At 43.0% G+C, this 23,275-nt stretch overlaps 1 protein-coding gene across 4 annotated transcripts; it reads left to right on the top strand.

Moving 5' to 3' along the window:
* Positions 1-8,415: 8,415 nt before the first annotated feature.
* GOSR2 (golgi SNAP receptor complex member 2) lies at positions 8,416-23,091 on the top strand (the record flags this gene model as incomplete). Of its 4 annotated transcripts, XM_082010740.1 has the most annotated exons (6): positions 8,416-8,444; positions 11,248-11,312; positions 14,118-14,226; positions 15,348-15,480; positions 18,303-18,443; positions 22,930-23,091. In XM_082010740.1, the coding sequence occupies 6 exons, from the start codon at positions 8,416-8,418 to the stop codon at positions 23,089-23,091; spliced, it is 639 nt and encodes a 212-aa protein (XP_081866866.1). The 4 variants fall into 4 exon arrangements, with proteins under 4 accessions (XP_081866866.1, XP_081866868.1, XP_081866869.1 ...); XM_082010742.1 differs by lacking the exon at positions 8,416-8,444 and having other exon boundaries at positions 11,255-11,312; positions 14,121-14,226; XM_082010743.1 differs by lacking the exons at positions 8,416-8,444; positions 18,303-18,443 and having other exon boundaries at positions 11,255-11,312; positions 14,121-14,226.
* Between the last annotated feature and the right edge of the window lie 184 nt (positions 23,092-23,275).

Here is a 23,275-nt window from a genome sequence, read left to right as displayed (position 1 = left end):
TTGCAACATAAGAGGTGCAAGGTTGGCTGCTGGAGGTAGACTTTTTTGCAATTAGGCCATCTAGTCCGGTTAGAAAAAGCAGATAAGCTTTAGGAAAAACAAGCCCTCCTTTGAGTTTGAAATAGAGGTAGCAAATGGACAGATGGCTCAGGATAGTGAACAGAGCAGTACAGCAGGGCCAGGCTAATCGCTGGAGATAAGATCTCCACAACAGTGATGTGACAGGCAGTCTAACAGCTCCTGCTGTGGCACCTTCCTTCTCCCTGCAGACATCCTGGCAAGAGGGTAAATGCCACCACACCAGTGGAGTGATCTCACTTCCAAGGGGATATCTGCAGCTCCAGCTGCCTGCATCAGTGCCTGCTCCACTCCCTGCTGTCGAGGAAGCTGAACCAAACAATGCTTCTCAGCCTGTGATGTGTACCTCACTCTTAAAGAATATAAAAGCTAATGAGATACAGTCTTCTCCATCCCTTTTCAGGTATTTTCCAGTACTGAAGAAATACGATTTATGCTACTTACAGGTACCCAAACCATCTTGTGAGAAGATAGCAAAATTAAATTCCCAAGGAGAAAGTTTGCAAAAGCACCAGAAAAGTCAGTGTTAGGGCCGGATTTTCTATATAGTGGAGTGTGTTGGATGATGAGTGCAGACTTGGTAAAGAGAAACCCCCTCTGAAGAGATCCTTGTCTGGACCCTATGCTATACATTCCTGAATGACACTATAGTCCATAGTTTACTGGACTGTAAGAAACTCCTGGGACCCCTCTGAGTAGAGCATCAGGCTTACTTGGCCACTGGAAAATGGCCTGAAAATCTCCACACTGTTGTAATTACACTCTACCTGAGCAACACCGAATCAAGCTGACTACTGTGGACTCTTTGGCACGGGAGCTACCAGGCTGGACCAAATGGCGTGTTGCATCTTTCATGTCTGCATTCAGTCCTTACACTTTCCCCTGGCCTCAGTTAATGGCAAAAGACTTGGTAAGGTTTTGTTCAGATTACTGGAGAACGTTTTAGGAAAATTTCTCTATGACATTCTTCAGAGGACTCTCCCCACCCTCCCCTCACTCATGCAGATAATCCACTTTTCCCTTTTGGGGGACTCCAGCTGGATTGACAGAAGAAGACATCTATCCTGTGGATGCATGCAGCTCCCGGGGCCTCTTTGTGTCAGGCTGTTTTAACAACAAACATACCACAGCCCCTGGAGAACCTGGTCCAGCGTGTGAGAAGCAGGGAGAGGTAGCCCGGCACGTCCATCTATTTATGCCTGGATTACTCAGTTGATGAAATGTGGATGAAAATGATTTTTACATTTTTTTTTAATTTTGAGATCCCCCATACTGACAAAATGTGAGCGTGAGCCAGATTGACATCTGGCCATATTTGACTCAGAAAGCAGTTCAGAATAAACCTATTAAATAAATGGACAAAGCACTACAGTTATCTGGATCCATTTGCCAAAATTAGATCTAGCAAATGGGTGTTTATTCGGTGGAAAAGAGTAGCACATAAAAGATCTTTGCCTGAAATTTCCCAAAGCAGATGATGATTTTGTCTAATTCTGATGGAATTCTTAACCCGACACATTTCAGAGAGACTGACTGTCACGGAACTGACCCCTGGAAAAATCAGGATAATAGCACATTGTTTTGCTCACATATTTTAAGATTTTCCTATGTAAGTGTTAAATTATGCATACAGTTCAGAGCCACATTAGTGCCGAAACAGAATCTGTCCTAATACATTTATGTATCAAACAGGGCTGCCCAGTAAATAAATTCAGATTTTCAAAGCCAGAGCTTTAAGGCCTGGACATGGAGATCGCTATGGGATTTGGGATTAAGGGGGGAATGCCATCTCAGTAGAGGGCAGTTGAGGCTCCTAACAAATTCCTGATGCTGGGAAAATGGATGCAAAGTGCTACATTTCATGGCAGGATTATTGTAATTTCATCTGTTCATTGCCTGGGGAAAGCACTGTCATTTCTTGCCCCTCCTGCCTCCTTGGCTTTGTTGGAGCAGGCTCTTCTGTTCTTGTTTTCTGAATTTCATTGATAAGGTCAAACTGAGACATGATCAGCAGGGAAAAGGCACAAAAATCTCAGTCCTGCATAGAGACCTGAGCCATGTTTAATCATTATTATGAAATATAACACATTATACTGCAATGAAGGCATGGAGATACCAAACACACCCACTGTAGTGCATGCACCAAAAATCCATTGAGGTCAGTATTTCATCTCCAGCAGTGATCTACAGCTGTTACCCAGGGAAGAATAAAAGCATGAAGCAAATATACTTGCCCATGATATTCTACGATCCTCCAGTCATTTGTGTCTCAAAGATCCTTAAGGCTTGGGGATGCTGCAGTGTTCCTCACCCCTGGGTCATGTTTTTTCTTTTATTTCTATTTCTATCATATTTCCCTGGCATCCTTGCAGAAGGGAGGGAGTTAGTGAAATGGTAGAGATGTTGCATGACTTATTTCTCCATTGGCCTGGCCTTCCCCACCCTTGCCATATCCCTTTACCTGGGAATGGTGGTCCAAGCATTTGTGGCTCTCCTGGCCACAGATCAGTCTCAGAACGGACTGTGATAGTAGTGCAGAAACATTCTTAATTTGGGAAGATGAGAAGGAAGGTGCAATGTGTCTTTAAAAAGCTTACTGCCCAGGAAGACCTGGGTCCAGCACATCACCCAACAGTCCAAGAAATTTGATAGATGAGTCTCTGACATTCTTGTCGTGTCTCCCCTTCTCTTTTTCTCCACTTCCACAGCCTCGAAATGCTGAGAGGCGTGTTGTGAGGTCTGGCTTGTGTAAGGGAGTCTGTCAGAGCTGGGACATGCAGCCCCATGGCCTGCAGCTGGACTAAGTGAGGAGTCTCCATCAAGCATTCATCTAAATGTCTTGCCTCTGAGGCATGCCCTCAGGTTCGGCACTCCTTTGTTTTTAAAGCCACAGTTAATAGTATCAAGAAAGCATGCAAAGAGCTGGGGAATACTTTGCGTGTCTAAAAAGAAAGGGAGGGAGAGAGGGAGGGAGGCAGAGAGGAGGGGGAAAGAGAGTTTCTGTGCCTATTGGGATCATGCTTAGAGAAACCGGGAGAGACACATTATTAGGGTCTGGTTTTAAATCAGTTTGGGGTTTTTTTTGAGCAAGAACAAAGACCCGTAGCTGTGAGGGGAAAACAGACTGGTACAGGCAGAACAAAGGAGACCCTACAAGGATCCAGCTCTCCCTTTGGTGCTGCAAGTCTTTAAACTACAAGCCGGAGGAGAGCAACGGGGAATGCACCGATGGAGGTTTGAATGCCGCTGTTGAATGCACATGATGTCTGTAGATTGTTTGATAGAGAAAATTCCCACAGTTGGCTTGGGGTTTCTAAGAGAGCAGTGAATATGAAATCCTTTTTCTCCAGTAGGTACTACACAGGAATGACCTGGGGACACATTAGACAGTGATAAGTGACTCTCTCCATCCCCTTTTTATCCTGTTTACAATACAGAGGCTTTCCTTGAACAACCCCCTTTTTTTTTTACTCTCCATGCTCCTGGCTGTTGTGTCTAAACGAGCCAATTTGCTGAAGGACTCCTCCTGGAAGGACTTGAAGTCTAACAAGAACAGACGCTTGACTGCAGCATGTTGTTCCTGGCCAAAAATCAATTTCTTCACAAAAGAACAGAAATTTGTTCTTATACTTCAGTGCTTGCCACTTCATCAAAACTCTTGTGATACTTCTTAAAGCCCTGGCCAGGAGGGAAATCTCAGCATCTATTTTCATTCAACCTCTCTATTTCCAGAAAGTGTTTGAAAACAAGGTATAATGACTCAGATAAGGGAGAGCAAATAACAAGGACTGAATGTATGTATTACTGCTGCAGTTAATGTTTTCTATTGAGATGCTGTTTATTATTACAGTGATGTGATTTCTGTGGCTTCCAGGGGACAATCTTTTGCCAGACACCTGGCTTGCTGCATGGCAGGGCAGGGCAGACAAAGAAAGCTCATGCGTCTTCTGAGATGCAGGTTGGACTTGGTTGGACTCAATGATCTTCAAGGTCTTTTCCAACCAAAATGATTCTAAGAAAACGTTTAAGAGAGGGAAGAAATAGTGGAGAAGGAAAGAGCAGAGTACCCTGTTTGGCTGGTCCATGAGAGCAGAGGCTACTCCTACTGATTTTTAAAAGACTGATCTTGAGGTATTAAGTTGGATGCTTTACAGAATATATATCTCTTGCAATTTTTCCCAGTCTTGTTAGTGTGAAGTCATGTTTCTTGACAAGAACTATTTTCCATTAAAGTAGACTGACAAGAATGACTTACAGTCCTAATTTTAGCTTTTTAATCAATCAATTTTTATACTGGCATTTCTAATGTTGTGGTGTCCAGACTAACTGGCCTATATCTACCCTTTTTTTGATAATCCATCTTCTCCCTGATTCTCCGATAAAGTTAAAATGTTGCAGGAATTCAGGTGGCTCAGCAGACTACAACCATAAAGCACATCCGGTTTTGTAGTCCAGTACATACAAGAAAGGTTTGGGGCTTCAACTGCAGTTGATTATCTGGTCAAAACAATTAAAAAACTATGCACAGATGAACCAACTGAAAGCAGTCTTCATACAACCCCAGAGCAAGGCCTAAACGGCCAGCCCTGTGAACAGAGGAACCTGCTGTTACGTGATAAATGGGTGATAACCTAGAGTAGGGAATTTAGTGTATCTAACGGTAGGGGAAAAATCAGGATTATTAAGACAACAAATAGATGCCCTGAGCTGACCATGACAACTCGTGAGCAAGCCTTTGGAGTTAAAGTAGATCTATGAAAATGAAAGATTGAATGGGACAACTAGGCAAGGTTCAGAGAAGATGGTAATGACAATCAAAGAGCTGGAACAGCTATTTTAGAAGGGATGTCTACACGCAGGATTCATTTTACTTCCTATTCAGTATCTGCATCCCTGTGTGTGCCAGTCACCTAGGGTTCTAGAGATGACCTGACTTCTAGAGACCCCACCGGGAGTATTGTGTTCAGCTGTGGGGACCTCAGCATAATAAAGACATAGACCTGCTTGAGTAGGTCCAGAGGAAGGCCATGAAGATGATCAGAGGGCTGGAGCATCCCTCCTAAGGACAGGCTGAGGGAGCTGGGGTTGTTCATCCTGGAGAAGAGAAGGCTCCAGGGAGACCATACTGTGGCCTTTCAGGACTTAAAGGGGGCTTTTAAAGAAAGATGGGGAGGGACTCTTTATAAGGGAGTGTGGTAGGACAAGGGGAACCATTTTAAACTGAAAGAGGGTAGATTTAGATTAAATTAAGGAGGGGGGTCAGCAAAACTGCTACCATGGACTTCCGGAGGGCAGACTTTGGCCTGTTCAGGTCACTGGTTCAGAGAGTCCCTTGGCAGACAGTCCTGAAGGACAAAGGGGTCCAGGAAGGCTGGAGAGTCTTCAAGAAGGAAATCTTAAAGGCGCAGGAGCAGACGGTCCCCATGTGCCGTAAGAAGAGCTGGCGGGGAAGGCGACCGGCCTGGCTGAACAGGGAGATTTTGCTGGGACTCAGGGAAAAGAGGAGAGTTTATCACCTCTGGAAGAAGGGGCAGGCAACTCAAGAAGAGTACAAGGATCTCCTTAGGTCAAGCAGAGAAAAAAATTAGAATGGCAAAGGCCCAACTAGAGCTCAATCTGGCGACAGTCGTAAAGGATAACAAAAAATGCTTCTAAAAATATATTAACAACAAAAAGAGAGGCAAGGAGAATCTCCATCCCTTACTGGATATGGCAGGGAACATTGTCTCCAAGGATGAGAACAAGGTTGAGGTACTTAATGCCGCCTTTGCCTTAGTCTTTAATAGCCAGTCCAGGTATCCGCAAAGGTATTCAACCCCCTGAGCTGGAAGACAGGGATGGAGAGCACAATAACCCGCCCATAATCCACGAGGAAGCAGTTAAGGACCTGTTAAGCCACCTGGACACCCACAAGTCTATGGGGCCTGATGGGATCCACCCAAGACTACTGAGGGAGCTGGCGGAGGAGCTTTGCCAAGCCACTCTCCATCATTTATCAGCAGTCCTGGTTAACAGGGGAGGTCCCAGAAGACTGGAGGCTTGCCAATGTGACGCCCGTCTACAAGAAAGGCTGGAAGGAGGATCCTGGGAACCGGGGAAGATTATAGAGCAGCTCATCTTAAGGGTGCTCACAGAGCATCTGCAGGACAACCAAGGGATCAGGCCCAGCCAGCATGGGTTCATGAAAGGCAGGTCCTGCTTGACCAACCTGATTTCCTGCTATGACCAGGTGACCCATCTAGTGGATGAGGGAAAGGCTGTGGATGTTGTCTGCCTGGACTTTAGTAAAGCCTTTGACAACGTCTCCCACAGCATTCTCCTGGAGAAACTGGCGGCTCGTGGCTTAGACAGGTTTACTCTTCACAGGGTGAGGAACTGGCTGGATGGCCGAGCCCAGAGAATTGTGGTGAATGGCGTTAAATCCAGTTGGCGGCTGGTCACAAGCGGTGTTCCCCAGGGCTTGGTTCTGGGGCCAGTCTTGTTCAATATCTTTATCAATGATCTGGATGAGGGGATCGAGTGCTCCCTAAGTTTGCAGACAACACCGAGTTGGCTGAGAGTGTTGATCTGCTGGAGGGCAGGAAGGCTCTGCAGAGGGATCTGAACAGGCTGGATCGATGGGCCGAGGTCAACTGTATGAGGTTCAACAAGGTCAAGTGCAGGGTCCTGCACTTGGGTCACAACAACCCCATGCAATGCTACAGGCTTGGGGAGGAGTGGCTGGACAGCTGCCTGGCGGAAAGGGACCTGGGGCTGCTGGTTGGCAGCCGGCTGCATATGAGCTGGCAGTGTGCCCAGGTGACCAAGAAGGCCAACGGTGTCCTGGCCTGTATCAGCACTAGTGTGGCCAGCAGGAGTAGGAAAGAGATTGTACCCCTGTACTTGGCACTGGTGAGGCTGCACCTCGAATCCTTTGTTCAATTTTGGGCCCCTCACTCCATGAAGGATGTTGAGGTGCTGGAGCGTGTCCAGAGAAGGGCAACAGAGCTGGTGCGGGGTCTGGAGCACAAGTCTGATGAGGAGGGGCTGAGGGAACTGGGGTTGTTCAGTCTGGAGAAGAGGAGGCTGAGGGGAGCCCTCATCGCTCTCTACAACTACCTGAAAAGAGGTTGTGGTTAGGTGGGTGTTGGTCTCTTCTCCGAAGTAACTAGCGATAGGACGAGAGGAACTGGCCTCAAGTTGTGCCAGGGGAGGTTTAGACTGGAAATTAGGAAAAATTTCTTTATGGGGAGAGTGGTCAAGGATTGGACAGGCTGCCCAGGGAAGTGGTGGAGTCACCATCACTGGAAATGTTCAAAAAATGTGTGGACATGGCACTTTGGGACATGGTTTAGTGGGCATGGTGGTGTTGGGTTGATGGTTGGGCTTGATGATCTCAAAGGTCTTTTCCAACCTTAATGATTATGTGATTCTGTGAAATACTAGGAAGAAATTCTTTACTCTGAGGGTGGTGAGACACTGGAACAGGTTGCCCAGAGAAGCTGTGGATGCCCCATCCTTGGAAGTGTCCAAGGACAGGTTGGATGAGGCTTTGAGCAACCTGACCTAGTGGAAGGTGTCCCTGCGCATGGCAGGGAACTGGATGATCTTTGAGGTCCCTTCCAACCCAAACCATTCTCTCATGTTGTGCATTGGAGGTTGTTAATGTGAGCAAAGGCAGCTGTATTAGCTGATGACATCTTCACTGGCCGTCACGGGAATCTAAAATAACTACTTCATAGTGTGCATACCTGATAGACTCATGGATTGGTTTGGGTTGGAACGGACCTTTAAAGATCATCTAGTCCAAACCCCGTCCCCCGGGCAGGGACATGTCACTAGATCAGGTTGCTCAAAGCCCTGTCTAACCTGACCTGGGACACTTCTGAGAGTGGGACATCCACACCTTCTCTATCAGAGTCATGGAATGGTTCAGGCGGACTTCAGGCACCCACACTTGGATGATCCTCTCTGCTGGCAGCCTTCAGAGATGATGATGAGGGGATGTAGGGGCAAATGAGGACGGGGGGTGGGAAAGGCGAGCCGGGGACAACTGCCCGTGTCACCCGGCCACCAAGGAACCCCGGGCTGAGAACAGAGGCACGGCAGCCTCCGCACACAGGCGGAGCTGGCACGCACCGCGGCACACAGCCCCCCGCCGCCTCGAGTCCCCGCCGCCCGGCAGCGGGACGGCGATCCGGCAGCGCGCCCTGGCGGCGGCGCCTGGCGCTGGGAGCGGCGCAGGCGCCTGAACGGCGGGGTGTGGCCGCAGCCGGCGGAAGCGGAAGTCGGCGGGGCCGGAAGTGGACGGCGGCGACGTGGGCGGTGGAGCGGAGCCGAGCGGGTCGCGCCGCCGTTATGGAGGGGCTCTACCACCAGACTAACAAGTGCGTGAAGCGGCGGCGGCGGCGGCGGGCGGGGGGCGGTAACCGGCCTAGCGCCCGGGGGCCCGCGGGAAGCTCCGGCGTCGGGCTGGGCCGTAGCGGTCTGCCGGAGGGGGGAAAGAGTTTGAGGGCGGACACTGGCTGCGGCCCAGCGCGCTCTCAGCGCCCTTTAAAAGCTTTTCTCTCATATAAATTGTCATCGTCCACCCCGGAGCCTTGCCCCGAGGCCTGTGTTTCAGCCGCGGAAGGAAGTAAAAGCCTGTCCTTCCCGGCTGGCCGTGTGTCTGTCCGCTGTCCCAGCCTGCTGTTAGCCACGTCAGTCCGAAAGCAAGCAAAGCCTGCTCGCCTCGGGGTTTTAAAGCACAGCATTGCAAGTATTCACTGAGAACAAGGGATTCTGTTTTACCAGATGTACATACGTTTAAGGCATTCTAATTTAGCAGGATTTTTATGGCAGCGGAGTTCCATGGTCACTAGCAGACAGCATGTAAACTGCCTCGGGAAATGGTGACTCCTTGATGATATAAAACACTGTTTCACAGATAATGCTGATCTGGTGAGATGGAAGTGGTAAGAAAATTGCAAAATAAGGCAAGGAATCTTGCAGCTCTGTGTGCTATGGAATAGCTTGGGGGAAAGAGCCAAAGGAGAAAATTAATGCAAATATTCCAGTTTTCAGTGGTAATGGGTTTCTTTGTTGTGCTCTGTTGAAGGAGGTAGTGTGGTAACAGAGCTTCATTAAACAGTGGTATGGAGTGACCCTGTAGGGAAGAGCGGGAAATCTTGCTGTTGATCCAGAAATGCATGCCAATATAGTAACTGTAATTGATAAAGAGGATAATCTTGTCTTGTTCCCATTTCCATATTGCCTTATTCTGTGGTCACAGAACAGTTTGGGTTGGAAGGGACCTTTAAAGATTCACCACTCCAACCCTCCTGCCATGGGCAGGGATATCTGTCATTACATCAGGCTGCACAAAGCCCCATCCACCCTGGCTGTGGACACTTCCAGGGATGGAGCATCCACAGCTACTCTGGAAATCATAGTCACTGAGCTGTGTTTTTGTTGTAGTTTGTTGTCAGTCAGGGAATACTCTGAATTTTTAAACTTTCTTCCCACCTTTTCCCTAGACTGACTGTATTTTCTGTCACGGAAAGAGTCCTGGCGAGTGTGAAATAGTTTTTCTGATCCAGTTGCATGTGATCTGATTTGACTCCTACACCTGGGTTTCTAAACAGGCATTTTAAGAGCAATGCGAGTCTCAAGCTGTCTGGGGCATCCTAGAGAAACTAATTGAAAAAAATATAGAACAAGTATAGGTTGGAAGATTCTGGATATTGAATGGGTTCTCTAGTTAATTCCAAGTAATACGGTACTTACGACATACTCAATTATGTCTTTAGCAGCACAGTGTCACGATTTGGAAGGTAGCCCTGATATTTAAAAATCTCATATAACTGAAGAATAAATATTTTATTAGTCTGTAAGGTAAGTTGGTTTCAGAGGTCTGACTTCATAAACATTTGTGCTGTAGTTATCAAACGGTGCATATACCAGAAAAAGAGTCACTAATGTGACCAAAATTATGATCTCTTAAATTTTTTTGAAAAAGGTCATGATATTTTTGTAATTTTTAAAGTGCTTTTCTTAAAGTCTGAATCCCAGCTGCTGTGAGATTATTCACATCAAAGGTCCATCTGTCGCAGTATATGTTCAGCATTGTCTTACTGCAGATCTCTAGGACAGACAGTAAGAAATGGGCAAGCATAGGCGATACTTTCATTAAATATTGTCCCAACCTCCCAGAAATTTGAGGCTTGGGGGCTTCTTGAAACAGAGGGATTTAACCACCCCATCAGTGTTTGTGGTTTGTTTTTTTTTCTGTTTGCCACTGCTTGTCTGGCATCAGGAGTTCCTTCTCTTCATTTTTAAGCTATCTTTTAATTTCATTTGATGCCTCTGTAATGCATATGTTGTAAGAGACAGTGAAAGTCATTCCTTTTTTACCTTCTCCTGTGCCATTTATGTTCTAAGATACCTCCCTGTCATAGTTTCCAGTCCAGACTGAACAGCTGTTCCTTGTATAAAAGCTGCTCTACATTTCATAATCTTTATTGTCCTTCTCTGAACCTTTGCCAGTGCTTCTGTTCTCTTTTTGAGGAGGGACAAAACCTGTGTTTAGTGTTGAAGATGCATACTACCCATTTATGCAGTAACATAAAGGTATGGTGTCTCATCAGCACTCTTGACTTCAGTGGTGTACGTAGGTAGTACTTCACTGCAGATCTATTATTAAGTTCTCGCTTATACTAAGTCTTCTCCCAGTTAGATCTTCCTTCTGTTGTGCTCACCACTTTTGAGTTCCTAGTGTGAATCTGGAGTCTTGTATCCATGCTTGTCTTGGAGTAGGTAGATCTTAGTGGCGTTCAGAATGCCAGGCACAGAAGAAAGCCCCAATTCAGGTTATAAATACGAAAAGGGAGAACTGGATTGGAAATCTTTGAAGAAAAAAAAGCCCTTTAACCTTTATTTTTGTTCTTAAACAAAGTTATTTTGTAGATGCATATTAAGTGAAAGCACAGCTTTCTTCATACTGAAGAATTGGGTTGTTTTTTCGTGCTCTGTGATGGGTTGACGGCACACACCATGTACATATGAACCTGAATATGAACCATATAGCAGGTTCCTGTTCTATTCTAAAAAGTATTTCTAAGTAAAAGAAGCTGAAAATTGAGGTACTGAAAAATGATTTGATTTTATAGCTGATAACTGACTTCTGTTAATTTAGTCTTTGTCTTTTGACAGGCAAGTCCATGAAGTCCAATCTTACATGGGGCGCCTGGAGACTTCAGACAAAGAGTCAGTACACTGTAAGTAATTAAGTAGTGAGAAAAGTCCTACTCCAGTACTCATCTGATTTAGCTTGCATCTTTAACCTTGTATGCTTTATTATTGAACTTACAATTTACAGTCATTATTGGAATGAATTTGTCTCTTCAGTCATTGTGATCAACTGGTCAGAGACATCACCAATTTGGAATGCATTAAAATTATTTTATCATTTGACTTGAATAAGGTGATGTTTTGTATGAAGGACAGAGTGGAAAAGACAGCACAAGAATTTACTTCAAGTCATCTTCCTGTTGTAATTCTTTAATTGACAAGTACTGCTTACAGTGGATGCTTCTACAGTGTCTTGATACAGGAATGCCAGATATTTTTTGGTGCTGCTAGATGTTTTGGAACTCATTTCAGGGTATGAGGAAGACCTATGGAGGCCTTCAACATAAACAGATTAAAAAAACCCCACACTGATGTGGACAGAACTGCAAATTCAGGACATCACCAGGCTAGTTTGTTAGAAGCTCGGAAGCTGAGAAATGTAACTGTATTTTCTGCCCTGTTATTTTGCTGTTCCTTAAGCATCCACTGACTGTCAGTCTTCCCCAAAAGATGCTTAGTCCAGTTTCTGGGGAAAATGGTGTTATCTGGTGTGCAGGAATTTAAGCAGGATGATTCTAATAGTTCTTGTTTGTATCAGAGTCAGAACCTGTAATTCCATCTGCTTATGAGAAATACGTAGAACAACTAGGTCTGAAATTGCTTCAGTAAGTTTGGACTATAACCCTGTGCTAATAGAATGACTGTAATAAAATGCAACGATATATTGTGGCAGGACTTTTTACCCCAGTGCAGAATTGGCAAATGTATTTAGAACCTGTGTTTGAAGCCTTAATTCCTGTATGAGTAATTGCTAACGAGCTTCATCAGGAGCTTCTGAAATGAAAGGACACTGCATTGACTGGATACATTTATACACATGTTGACTGACCTCTGTTACCCTAAATACATTTGTGAAGCATGACTTTGCTGTAGAAAGGGCTGTGATAACTTTGCCTATCAAAAAAGAAGTACTTGTTTACTGGTTCTGTTTTTTGTGGTGGTTGTACTACTCTTAATACAATGCCAGACTTCACAGACTGCTGTTCACTGGCTGTGATTTTGGAACCTCTTGAAAAATAGCATAATTTGCCATCTTGCCTGTGCTACTTGAGATAGTATTATGCACCATATTACATAGTCAATAAATTAACGTACTGTTTTTATATATATGTATGTAAAGATACAGATATGTGCTCTAGATATTAGTGTGTATTTGAGAATTTATGGGGAAAAGGACTATCTTTTGGCTGAAGAGCAGGAATAGGAGCCAGGAAATGAAACTTTCTGTTGCAGATTTCCTTTTCTAACTTTGGGGAAATAATCCCTTCTTAGCTCAGAAAAGCGTAAGATGACCAAGATAGTATTACTGTTGTTTGGACTAGCAAAAGCTGATGTAATTGTCTGCTCTCCTGATTGCTTTTCTGTTAGGTTTAGCAGTTCTAAATGATGGAGAGATGAATTAGAATGATGTGGTTGATTTGTGTCTACATATATGAATTGGTTATTCTTTGATTGTGTCAGATCAAAGGGCAAAGAAAAGGGGTTGTATGTGCTCTTTCACTTTCCTGGGTTCTGCTGAATGCAGTTTTCTGGAAAGTCCTGAGATACTGTGGAGTAATTAGCAGTTGGTTAATAATGTATACCTCTTTAGCCTAAATAAGAACAAACAGTCCCTATAGGATTTGGTGATTATTTATACGATGTCTGACCATGGCACTCTGAGACTTCGGGAGCATCCTCATGGCTGCACGGACGTGACCGTGCTTCTGCCCTGTAATAATCAGTCTGTGGATATGCTCTGGAGGGTGTGTACCCACAGCCTTACAGCTCACCTTCTTTAAAGACAAGAATGTCAGGTGATTAATAGCGCTCCTGTCTTTCACCCTTCTCTGCAATTCTTTAAGTTGTGAAATGCAGGATTGTGACATGGTTAGAAAATGTGGTTGTCAAATGAGGAAGGGGATTGTGGCTTGTACCCAGTTTTGCTGTACAATGACTACAGTAACTGAAAACATATGATTCTCTTTCCCCAGTTGTATGTTTCCCACCTCATTATAGTACAAGTGTATGAGTCTGCATTGTGCACTGTTTCCCTTATGCTAATTCTACGTGATTATCAGAAGCAATTGCAATGTAAATGATTACAGAGGCAATTATTTTGAGGCCTTGTTTTCCCACTTGCAAGGGCTTCCCAGCCCTGTTTTGGCCAGGTTTTTCTGAGCTCTTTGTCCAATCTGCCAATTCCTATGAACTCTTAATCCTTCCCATGCTCTGTCAGTCTCTCCTGCTATAGGTACGGATGGCATATATTAACTCTGTGTTAACAATTTTCAGATGTTTAAATTGCCATTGTTGCAAGAATCATCTTGTGTGAGCAAATCCTGCCAAGGGAATGGGAAGGGGCTGCAGGGAGATTGTGGGAACTTTAAATCCTAATATATGGAGCTGACAGGGGAAGGGGCTCAGATATCTTGAAAGAGCAGGGACTTTCCTAGCTCCCTTCTCAGAGGAGGAGGAGGAGAAGGCAAGAGTCTCAAATTACTCAGTTGAAGAAGTGGCTTTTCATGATACGTATAGTTCTCTGTTACCTGATTTTTTTGCTGGTGTTGTTGTCCAGTAAGGATTTGCATCTGTCGGGTTTTAAATCCTGGTTTGAGTGCTTTTGAGCTTTAACCTTCAATCAGATTGCACTTCTTTAATTCAAATAAAATCACATTTTTATTTCCTTGCAGTAGTAGAAAATGAGATTCAGGCAAGAATAGACAATATATTCAGCAACTTGGAGCGTCTGGAAATCTTGTCCAGCAAAGAACCTCCCAGTAAGCGACAGAATGCTAAACTGTAAGTTCACCTTCTTTGCTGTAATAGTGTATGTAGTCTTTGTAATTATTTTCATTAAATTTATTGAAGCCCTTTGCCCTTTGATTTGAGTGAAACCTTTATGCTTTGCATAACTTATCTCTGTGCTCTACAGTAGCAAAATTGAGGCACAGAGGCAAAATCACTTTCCTGCATTTAACCACAGACTGGTGATGGAGCTGGATTCATGGCTCTGTTCTGAGATGAGCAGAACATGGCACTTGGATGCTTAAAAACATTTCTACTCTATATGGCATTTGCTTTCAATGGCATTTGTGGAGGTAAGGAGTAAAATTATTTCAGTTGGTGTCATTTTCTCTGGACCATTTTCCAAGCTGTTGGTGACTAAAGTAAGGAAATTTCTAAAGTGAGCACTGGTTTGAGCAGGAGGTTGGACCAGAGGCCTCAGGACTTACTGTTCTAATTTATTCTGTGACTCTACTATTAATGTTTAGTCACAAAATGTCTTTGTAGATACTAGGGTTGGATTTCATGTCACCTATGTTATAGAGGTCAGTATCTGAAATAGTCATCTAGGCTTTCTTTATAGTAATCAAACACTTAATCAGAGACAATGGACTTCTGGACATTATTTGTTTTAGCCTAATGGAGATGTCTCCTGTACTGCCCACTGACTTTTAAGCCCCTTTTAATAAAATCTCAAATTTAAGAACATGGTGCTAATTAATGAAACTTGAAAGCTTAGTTCACGTTTTATGTGAATGGGATTAATAAAATAGAAACTGTACAAATCCTATCATCTTTCCAAATCTGTGTTAAATGAGAAATATATATATAACACTCCTGAACAGACTAGTCATGGGCTAGGATGTCCAAGACAGCTCAGGAATTCTGCTTCACATTCTGTTGTTAGTCTCCAGTTAAATAATCACCTGTTCAGTAGAAAAATGAGGCACAGAAGATCAAAGTCAGGAATATAGGCCTAACATTGAATGCTCTTTTATCTTCTAGATAAGTAGAACTCATCATTCTTTATTATTCATCACTGTTAATTTATAATGCTCCATTGTTCATATAAAAACACCAGAAAAGAATGGTATTTTTATCCCTGGGAATGTCTTCGTGTTGTTGATCCTTTCTAGGCGAGTTGACCAGCTGAAGTATGATGTTCAGCATCTGCAGACAGCTCTGAGGAACTTTCAACATCGCCGTTACATCCGGGAGCAGCAGGAGCGACAAAGAGAGGAGTTGCTTGCACGTACATTCACTACTAATGTAAATATTCTTCGTCTTAGATGTCTCTGTTCTAGATGCTGTAGTCTTTCAGAGAAGTTTCAGGCAGATGTAGGCATCACTCTATTAGATTGCTGCTGTGAGATGTAAATGGAATAAAGTTAGAAAAGAGCAACAATATGTGTTGAAGAAGTACAACTCTCTCATGAGGAAAAGTTTGCGTATTAGGAGGCAGTAGTAAAAGACTCCAGAAACTGCTGCTCCTATTTTATCCAGTGCAGTTCTACCTGACTTTATATAGCAGTTTCAAAGGGGTGAATGAGGTAGGTACCACAGTACACATTTTACTTGGGTTTGTGTCACATGTCTTTGTCAAATCCTGAGATTTGTAAAATGTTTTGCAGTTATACACCCTGCTGTCAGTAGATGTCAGCAGGCTTGAATTTGTCTAAATATAAATCACACAGCTGGGGAAAAAAACCTTGCTTTTTACCTATAAATGATTCAAAAGTTTTTTACGACAGGAATGTGTTTCCACCTGTTCTTGTTAATTTTTAGTTCCTCCACTGGGAGGAATTTTCTTCTGAATAATACAGGTTTGCTTTCAGATTTCACTTTTCTGTAACTCAAAAACTAGTCTCTTTTTGGTTTGTTTTGTTGGTTTTTGTTTCTTTGGGGTGGTGTTTTGTTTTGTTTTTGGTTTTTTTTTTGTTAAAGGCATATAACCTACCATTCATTTTCTGTGTTGTCCTTCACTGTTAGGACAAGGAAGAGTGAACATGAGCGGTCCTATTTTCTGAGATTTAGGAGTTTCAATGCACTTTTCCAAGCCTGACATGAAGATGACATTTAGCATTTTGTTGGCTATTTTGAAATTATAAACAAGACTTGCAAGGAACATTTGAAACCTGATTTATTTTCAAAACACTGTGGTGTTCCTCTGCAGATACAGAGAAATTTTCCTATAGGAAAACTTTTTATTCAGAAATAAAACATGTGTAAGTGGAACAGTTCTGAAGAGCAGTAGGAGGCTTGCAAATGCAAAATAAATGGTGAATTGTTTTTTTTCTCCTTTAGATGTTGAAAGGTATCTCAAGATTAAAAAAAGCATGAATATTTTCTATTTCTTTTAACTCATTACAAAAATGTGACTTTTAAAGTAGGATGACCCTTTAATAGGAGAATGATTTATATGTCAGTTTTTGGCCTATCTGTTTTGATTAGAAGTTTACACAGTTTCTATTTATATATTACCCTATTCTATTAAATAGAAATGTCAGCTGAGCATGTAAGCATCCTGAATAAATCAGTCACATAGGTAACAGTTTTTGAAAGCTGTAGCATTTCTGAACATTTTGCTTAATTCGAAGATAAATATGGTCTTTATCTTTAAAGCCTTCCCTTGTACCATTCTGGAGAAAACCACTAACAGCAAATGAAAGATATGATACCATCCAGTCTCCCTGTGAGAAAGGTCAAAAATCTACTTTGATATTTTTCTTGCTGCCTTGTGATGTATTAAAAAACCCTATAAGCTCCTCGTATAGGAAATGGAATCCCCGCTGATTTGAAGTTTAATAAATATCTGAAATAATAGCCATTCAGATGCAAATCCAAGTGCTTCTGCTCTGCAGACTCATGTAAGACAAGGCACTTGTTTCAACCTTAGTGCTTCATTAACATTTGATCAGAGAGATGTTTTTGCTGTCACGACTTCTTCATCCAGTAACTTTGACCCTGCAACTGCTAACAGCTCTGCCGTTCATTCTTCCTTCTTTTACAGTAAGCAGAACACCCACCTAGGCAGTACAACACCTAACACTGGACTGTACATGTCATTCCCATGTTAACATTTTTTACAGTAATCATCTGAGTCTACTCAGAGCAAGTTTGGTATTGTTACATGCGTGTAAACTGCAGCTGACAGTCAGATGCAGGATATTAACCATCTTCTGCAGAATGAATTCTGCATTTCGGTAGTTCTTGTTCTGGGTATGTGGAAGCAGGTAAGCCAGTGTTTCCACACTTGCCTCTTACCAGTATCATGATTCCTGTTCATAAAACAGTGTGGGACTGATGAGCTATTATCTGGACTCTCTTGCTGGAATAGTGTCCAGAGAAGTTTAAACTGGAAGTCTTAGAAAGACAAAAGTGATCACATCCTCTGACCTGTTGTGCAACCCAGGTTACAGAATTTTATCCAGTTATATCCATTTCAAGATTCATAGTTTCTAGTTGAGGTAATGCATCTTTTCTGGAAAAATGTAAATTTTTTTTTTTTTTTTTTTAAATAAGGCCATGGGTGTTGAGTGAGTCAGACTTTCAGGGAACTAGGTTCATGTCTGTTTGCTCTCACTATCAGAAATTTGCACCATGTTGTAAATTTATAGAATGTCATTTCCCAGATACTGTGTTTTGCAGGTGTCTTGTCACTTAGAAATGTGTTATTAAGTCTTTCAAAAGTCTTTCACTTGCAATGATCAAATGACTCCTTGTTAAACACCTTCTGTTAGTTTTGATCTTCTCTCTTGTAATACCCTTTCCTACATTTATGATAAACTCAGATTATAAAAAATTCTCCAGTTTTAATGTGACGTTTTATCCTTCGAGATCTAATTGCAGTTGAACAGCTGATCAGCTTTGCCTTTTGGCTTGCTTCCTGTAGGCTTCTCTAAATTACTTTTTCAACTCAAATATTAATGTTGTATTTAATATCCTTATGAAAAAAAAATGTTTAAAACATAATCCTTCAAGTCCTGTCAAGTTTTTGCCGCATTTGTTTCTGCATGTTTTTTCTGGATCTAACTGTTTGGGCAGTATGAGTGAGCAGGCAAGGTAACCAAGACCCTGCATTTCCCCTACAGGACTCTGACACCACCATACCGATCGACGAAACATTACAGTTTAATGAATCCCTCCAGAATGCCCATCGTGGCATGGACGATCTTATTGGCAGTGGGACCAACATCCTTCAGGGTCTGAGGGACCAGAGAGTGACATTAAAGGTGGGGGCATCATCTTTTACCAAAAAGACCCCACGTTTTTCTGTGTTTATGATGACCAGGCTAAGTAAAAGAAATACATGAGTTTGTTTCAGTACACTGCTTCAAGCTGAGAATGCTGTGAAAGGCCCAAACTCTATTTTAACTCAACCTGAAATCCTACATCATCAGGAACACCTGTTAAGCTCTTTTTGTGGCTGGGTGGCCTAGCAGTCTTCACCTGCATGGTAGTTAGTAGCTGTAGTGCTGAATGTTATGTTTTGTTCCCTTCTGGGTTTTTTTTGTTTGTTTGTTTGGGTTTTTTTTGTTCAAGTGAAGAAAGGGAAGTAATGGCTAGCTTGGAAAATAGATGTTGATCAGATGAACATCACTCAGGCAACCACTGAAAAAGCTGTCGTGAAGTACTTGTGTTTAAGATAAGTAATAGAGATAATACTCTCTCAGGTCTAATGCACCTCAGCAATATATCCTTCCCTGAATACTGTTAATGACAGCTGTATTTCTTCATGTGTCTTAATAATAAATATTTGCCTTTTATTTTAAAGACTGTTGAAAGTGATGTGAAATGTTAAGCAGATAGCTCAAAGATACAAAAAGCTTTTTCATAAGAAGTGTCTGTTAGGGGAGAGCTGGATTTCTGAAAAATTTGGGGAAATCCCTATCTCTGTTGTATTCATCTTCTGATGGGGATAGCTATTGTTGTCTGTTTTGTGATATTGCTTTGTTTCGGTATCTATCTGCCAGAGGATTTAGGCATTTTTTTAGGCTAACACAAATCCCTACATTTGGTCAGATCCATCACACCTTAAGCTCCATGGATTGCAGACTAGGGTTTCACTGACTATAAAGGCAGCCTAGCCAGCTTGCGTACAGATAGCTGAACTGTGTACATGTGCATAAGCATTTTGCTGGAGCAACTTCTAGTGCCTTTGGTACCCATGTCCTAGGAGTTACCAGAGCTGGGTGTCTTCACAGGGTAGAGTTGCTAGGGGCTTATTTTCATCCTAGTATCTGTTGCAATTCACAAGCCTACTTCCTCCTCATCAGAGAGGTCCAGGCTGGCTGGTATTCCCAAAGCACTGGACAGGACCACCGCAGGGTGTAATGACAGAGGACGTTTGTCCTTTGTGTTTAGCACTGGATGGCTTTGGAGGCTGGTAACAGTGGCTTGGGGCATCCGATCAGTAAAATGCATGAGTGTGCCTGTGCTTCACATAGGGGCTTTGAGGTTATCAATTCTACAAGATGGTAAGTCACTGATTCAAGGTAATCTCTGATGAGTGACTGAAGCACTTGGCTTCTGGGGGGTTCCTGAGAAGAAAGTGCATACATCACAAGTCAGGAGAACTTAACCACGGTTGGTAAATATGATAAAGGAACATTTGCAGTACCTGCTGCCTCAAAGAGATTGAGAGGAAATACTATTTCTTGTTGTAGTCAACAGTCCTGTCTTGCTGTTTTTGCTAGTTAGATTGCAGTAATGTGCCTGGCTTCCTACTAGATCATGATGGGCCTTTTGCAAATATAAGCACGTCTTGCCTCAGCTGCCAACTTGTGGCAAGTCAAGCATACTTCAGGTCAGAACTGCAATAGTAAAGTTAGTGTGTCTCTGCCCACTGCTACGGATAGTCTGTTCTTTTGGGAGCATCATGTTCTTATGTTTTCAGGGGGATATTTCTTCTCACTCCTTGAGGAAAGATCTGTTCATAGTTGTCATGGTTTAGCCCCAGCCGGCAACTAGCACCACACAGCCGCTTGCTCACTCCCCCCTCCCTCAATGGGATGGGGGAGAGAATTGGGAAAAATCTTGTGGGTTGAGATAAAAACAGTTAATAGGACAGCAAGAGAGAAGGAAACAACAATGATAACAACAATAATAATACCGACAAAGGAATGTACAAGAACGAGTGATGTTTATACAGCAATTGCTCACCACATGGTGATTGATAGCCCGTCCCCAAGCAGCGATTTCCATCCCCCGACTAACTCCAGTTTATGTACTGGGCATGATGCCGTATGGCGAATATCCCTTTGGCCAGCCTGGGTCAGCTGTCCCAGCTGTGTCCCCTCACAGCTTCCTGTGCACCCCCAGCCTTCTTGCTAGCAGGCCAGCACAAGAAGCTGGACTGTCCTTGACTACTTAGCAACAGCTCACGACATCAGCACATTATCAACATTTTCTCATCCAAATCTCAGTCCAAAACATAGCCTCACACTAGCTTCTGTGAAGAAAACCAGCTCTATCCTGGCTGAAACCAGGACAATAGTAATTTCCCCTTAGCTTTTCTTACACTATCAAAGACTTTGTTGCCTGTTTACAAATCTGGGAGAAGCAGCTAGCATAGAGACAACTTCAGAAGCTAAATTTGGAAGCATGTTAATCTAGAACTTCTTAGGTATTGAATAGAAATAGAGACAGCTATGAACCAAGTGTTCCCAAATTATCGCAAGGCTTTAATTGTTCTAGTTATACTATTCCACTGTTCCACAGACTGCCAGAATTAAAGAGTCTTCACTTTTCTATTGTTTGCTTTTATTTTAAACTTCATATTTTTGTTTCTCCAAGCAAACTTTTATTTTGTTCTGAAGTAGCTTGAAAAGATTGTTCCAGAGACTGGAAAAATGCTGAACTTTAAAGTGTAGTATCCAGAGTTTTAAAGTCAGGTGTATGAAATGAAGGAGAAAAATGTGATTATGTTTTACCAGCTGAGATGTAACTTGATTTCAGAAAAGGGCCTAAATACCTACACAGCCTTCTACAGAAGAAACTGGTTACCTAATTTGGTATTGCAAATCTGTGTATTTTATGGATTGAGAAACTGTTTGTGCATGTATGTCTAATATAGTTGATATAAATTCTGTTCTCAGAGAGCTCTTCTGATACGAAGTCAGGTTGCTATTCAAAACAACTCCAAATTTTAATCTTTTTATTCTTTTGAGACCAAAGATGGTCTGTGAGAACAGAAACTGGAGAGTTTTTATTTTAAAACGTGGTAGGTGAGCATTGTGATGGGAATCTGTGCTATTGACCTTGCTCAGAGAAGAAATAACATAAGTCTTACAGCTTTCAGAAGCAGGGTGTTCTGTTAAGGACTTGGACCCAGAAGTCAGTTTGAGAAACTAGGTCCATTATCGTCACCATGGTGTGACAAGGCTGCTCTCTAGCAGTACCCATCTTTGTGCACATGTAGGTGCGACGGAGGCTGGTCTTGACTAATGTCCCTGACTGTGTGCTGTGAGCTGAGCAGTGGTGCTCAGTGCAGCATCTCTGCCCGTCCATTGGTATGTTACCCATTTGTCTAGCTTATCTAAAGGGTGCTTCTCACCTACCTGTACCATTGTGACTTTGCAGCCACGTGTTCTCTCCCTTCTTCCCAGAGGCGATGATACCCAGCTCTGAACTGTGCCCAGAGTACATCTTTGTGCCTGTATTACGTACAGTTTCCTTTGACCGTTGCCCTGAAATAAACTAGGAGTGTTCCTGTTGCACTGCAGTAGTGATGCCCCCATGTCATTTCCTGGTACCCCTGGTTCTGCAGCTCACTGTGTTTATTTGTTCTGTGCTTACTGCTGATATGGTAACTGGTGGGATCCACATTCTTAATACCCACTGCTTCAGCAGTGAAACAAAACTGAGGTGTGGGCCTGCCTGCAGTATACCTGCTAGCAGCCTTTGTTCAGCAGGGACAGACTTTTTAGCAGGGCCTGTCGCGATAGGACAAGGGGTGACAGTTTAAAAGAGGGTAGATTTAGACTAGATACAAGGAAGAAATTTTTCACAATGAAGATGGTGAAACTCTAGACCAGGTTGCCCAGAGAGGTCGTAGATGCCCCATCCCTGGAAACATTCCAAGTCAGGCTGGACAGGCCTCTGAGCAACCTGGTCTAGCGGAAGATGTCCCTGCTCACTGCAGGGGAGTTGGACTAGATGACCTCTAAAAGTCCCTTCCAACCCAAACCATTCTATGATTCAGTGCTTTTCTCCAGAAGGATTTCTTGAAATTGCATTAATTACATTTTTATATGCCTCTTCATTGCACTCTACCTTTGCACTTGCCTTACAAGTTTCTGGACCTCCTTTTCAACCTCTTGTTGGTACGAACTGCCCTTTAGCAGGAGGGAAGTTCTGTGAGAAAGGTTGTGTAATCAAGAAGCTTCAAGCTTCTTAATAGACTGCATGTCTGACAAAGGACCAGAAGAACCCTTAACAACACCTCCATAGGGAGCACATTTTCTTCGAGCCACTCTTTATGATGTCTCTGTTTGGACAGATTGTTTTGTATCTTTAACCACATTCCTGTTCGTATATTAATTAGTCTTATAATCCAGCTATTTCCAGGGTCCTGTGGCCATCTCCTCTTAAACTGTAGGGATTGTTGGCTGATCAGAATTCATCGCTTGCCACCTGTGATGAAATATTCTTGGACTGTGGACTAAGAAGTGTTGGACCACGACGTTAATTGTTTCTTTGCTGTCTTTTTATTCTTAGGGTACTCATAAGAAGATCCTGGATGTTGCTAACATTTTGGGCTTATCCAATACAGTAATGCGGCTGATTGAAAAGCGAGCCTTTCAAGATAAATACTTCATGATTGGGGGAATGATTTTGACTTGTGTAATTATGTTTCTTGTCGTGCGTTATCTGACATGAGCTACTGGACCAGAGGAGATTGTCTTTTGGAGCAAGATGGACTGTCCTCCAAACTGTACTTTCCTCCAAGTGCTCCTTTGGATGGCCCCCTCCTGTGAACTTCAGAGTTTACAAATCACACTCAGACAAATGTCACGTGGAAAGCACATAAGAAAACAAATTTCTCTGGGGACGCTGTAGTTGA

Source organism: Phaethon aethereus (assembly GCF_964289735.1).
Source record: "Phaethon aethereus genome assembly, chromosome: 25".
In the NCBI taxonomy this organism is placed as follows: domain Eukaryota; kingdom Metazoa; phylum Chordata; class Aves; order Phaethontiformes; family Phaethontidae; genus Phaethon; species Phaethon aethereus.
The sequence above is the reverse complement of the archived record's forward strand: the minus strand, read 5'-3'. Positions and strand labels throughout refer to the sequence as shown.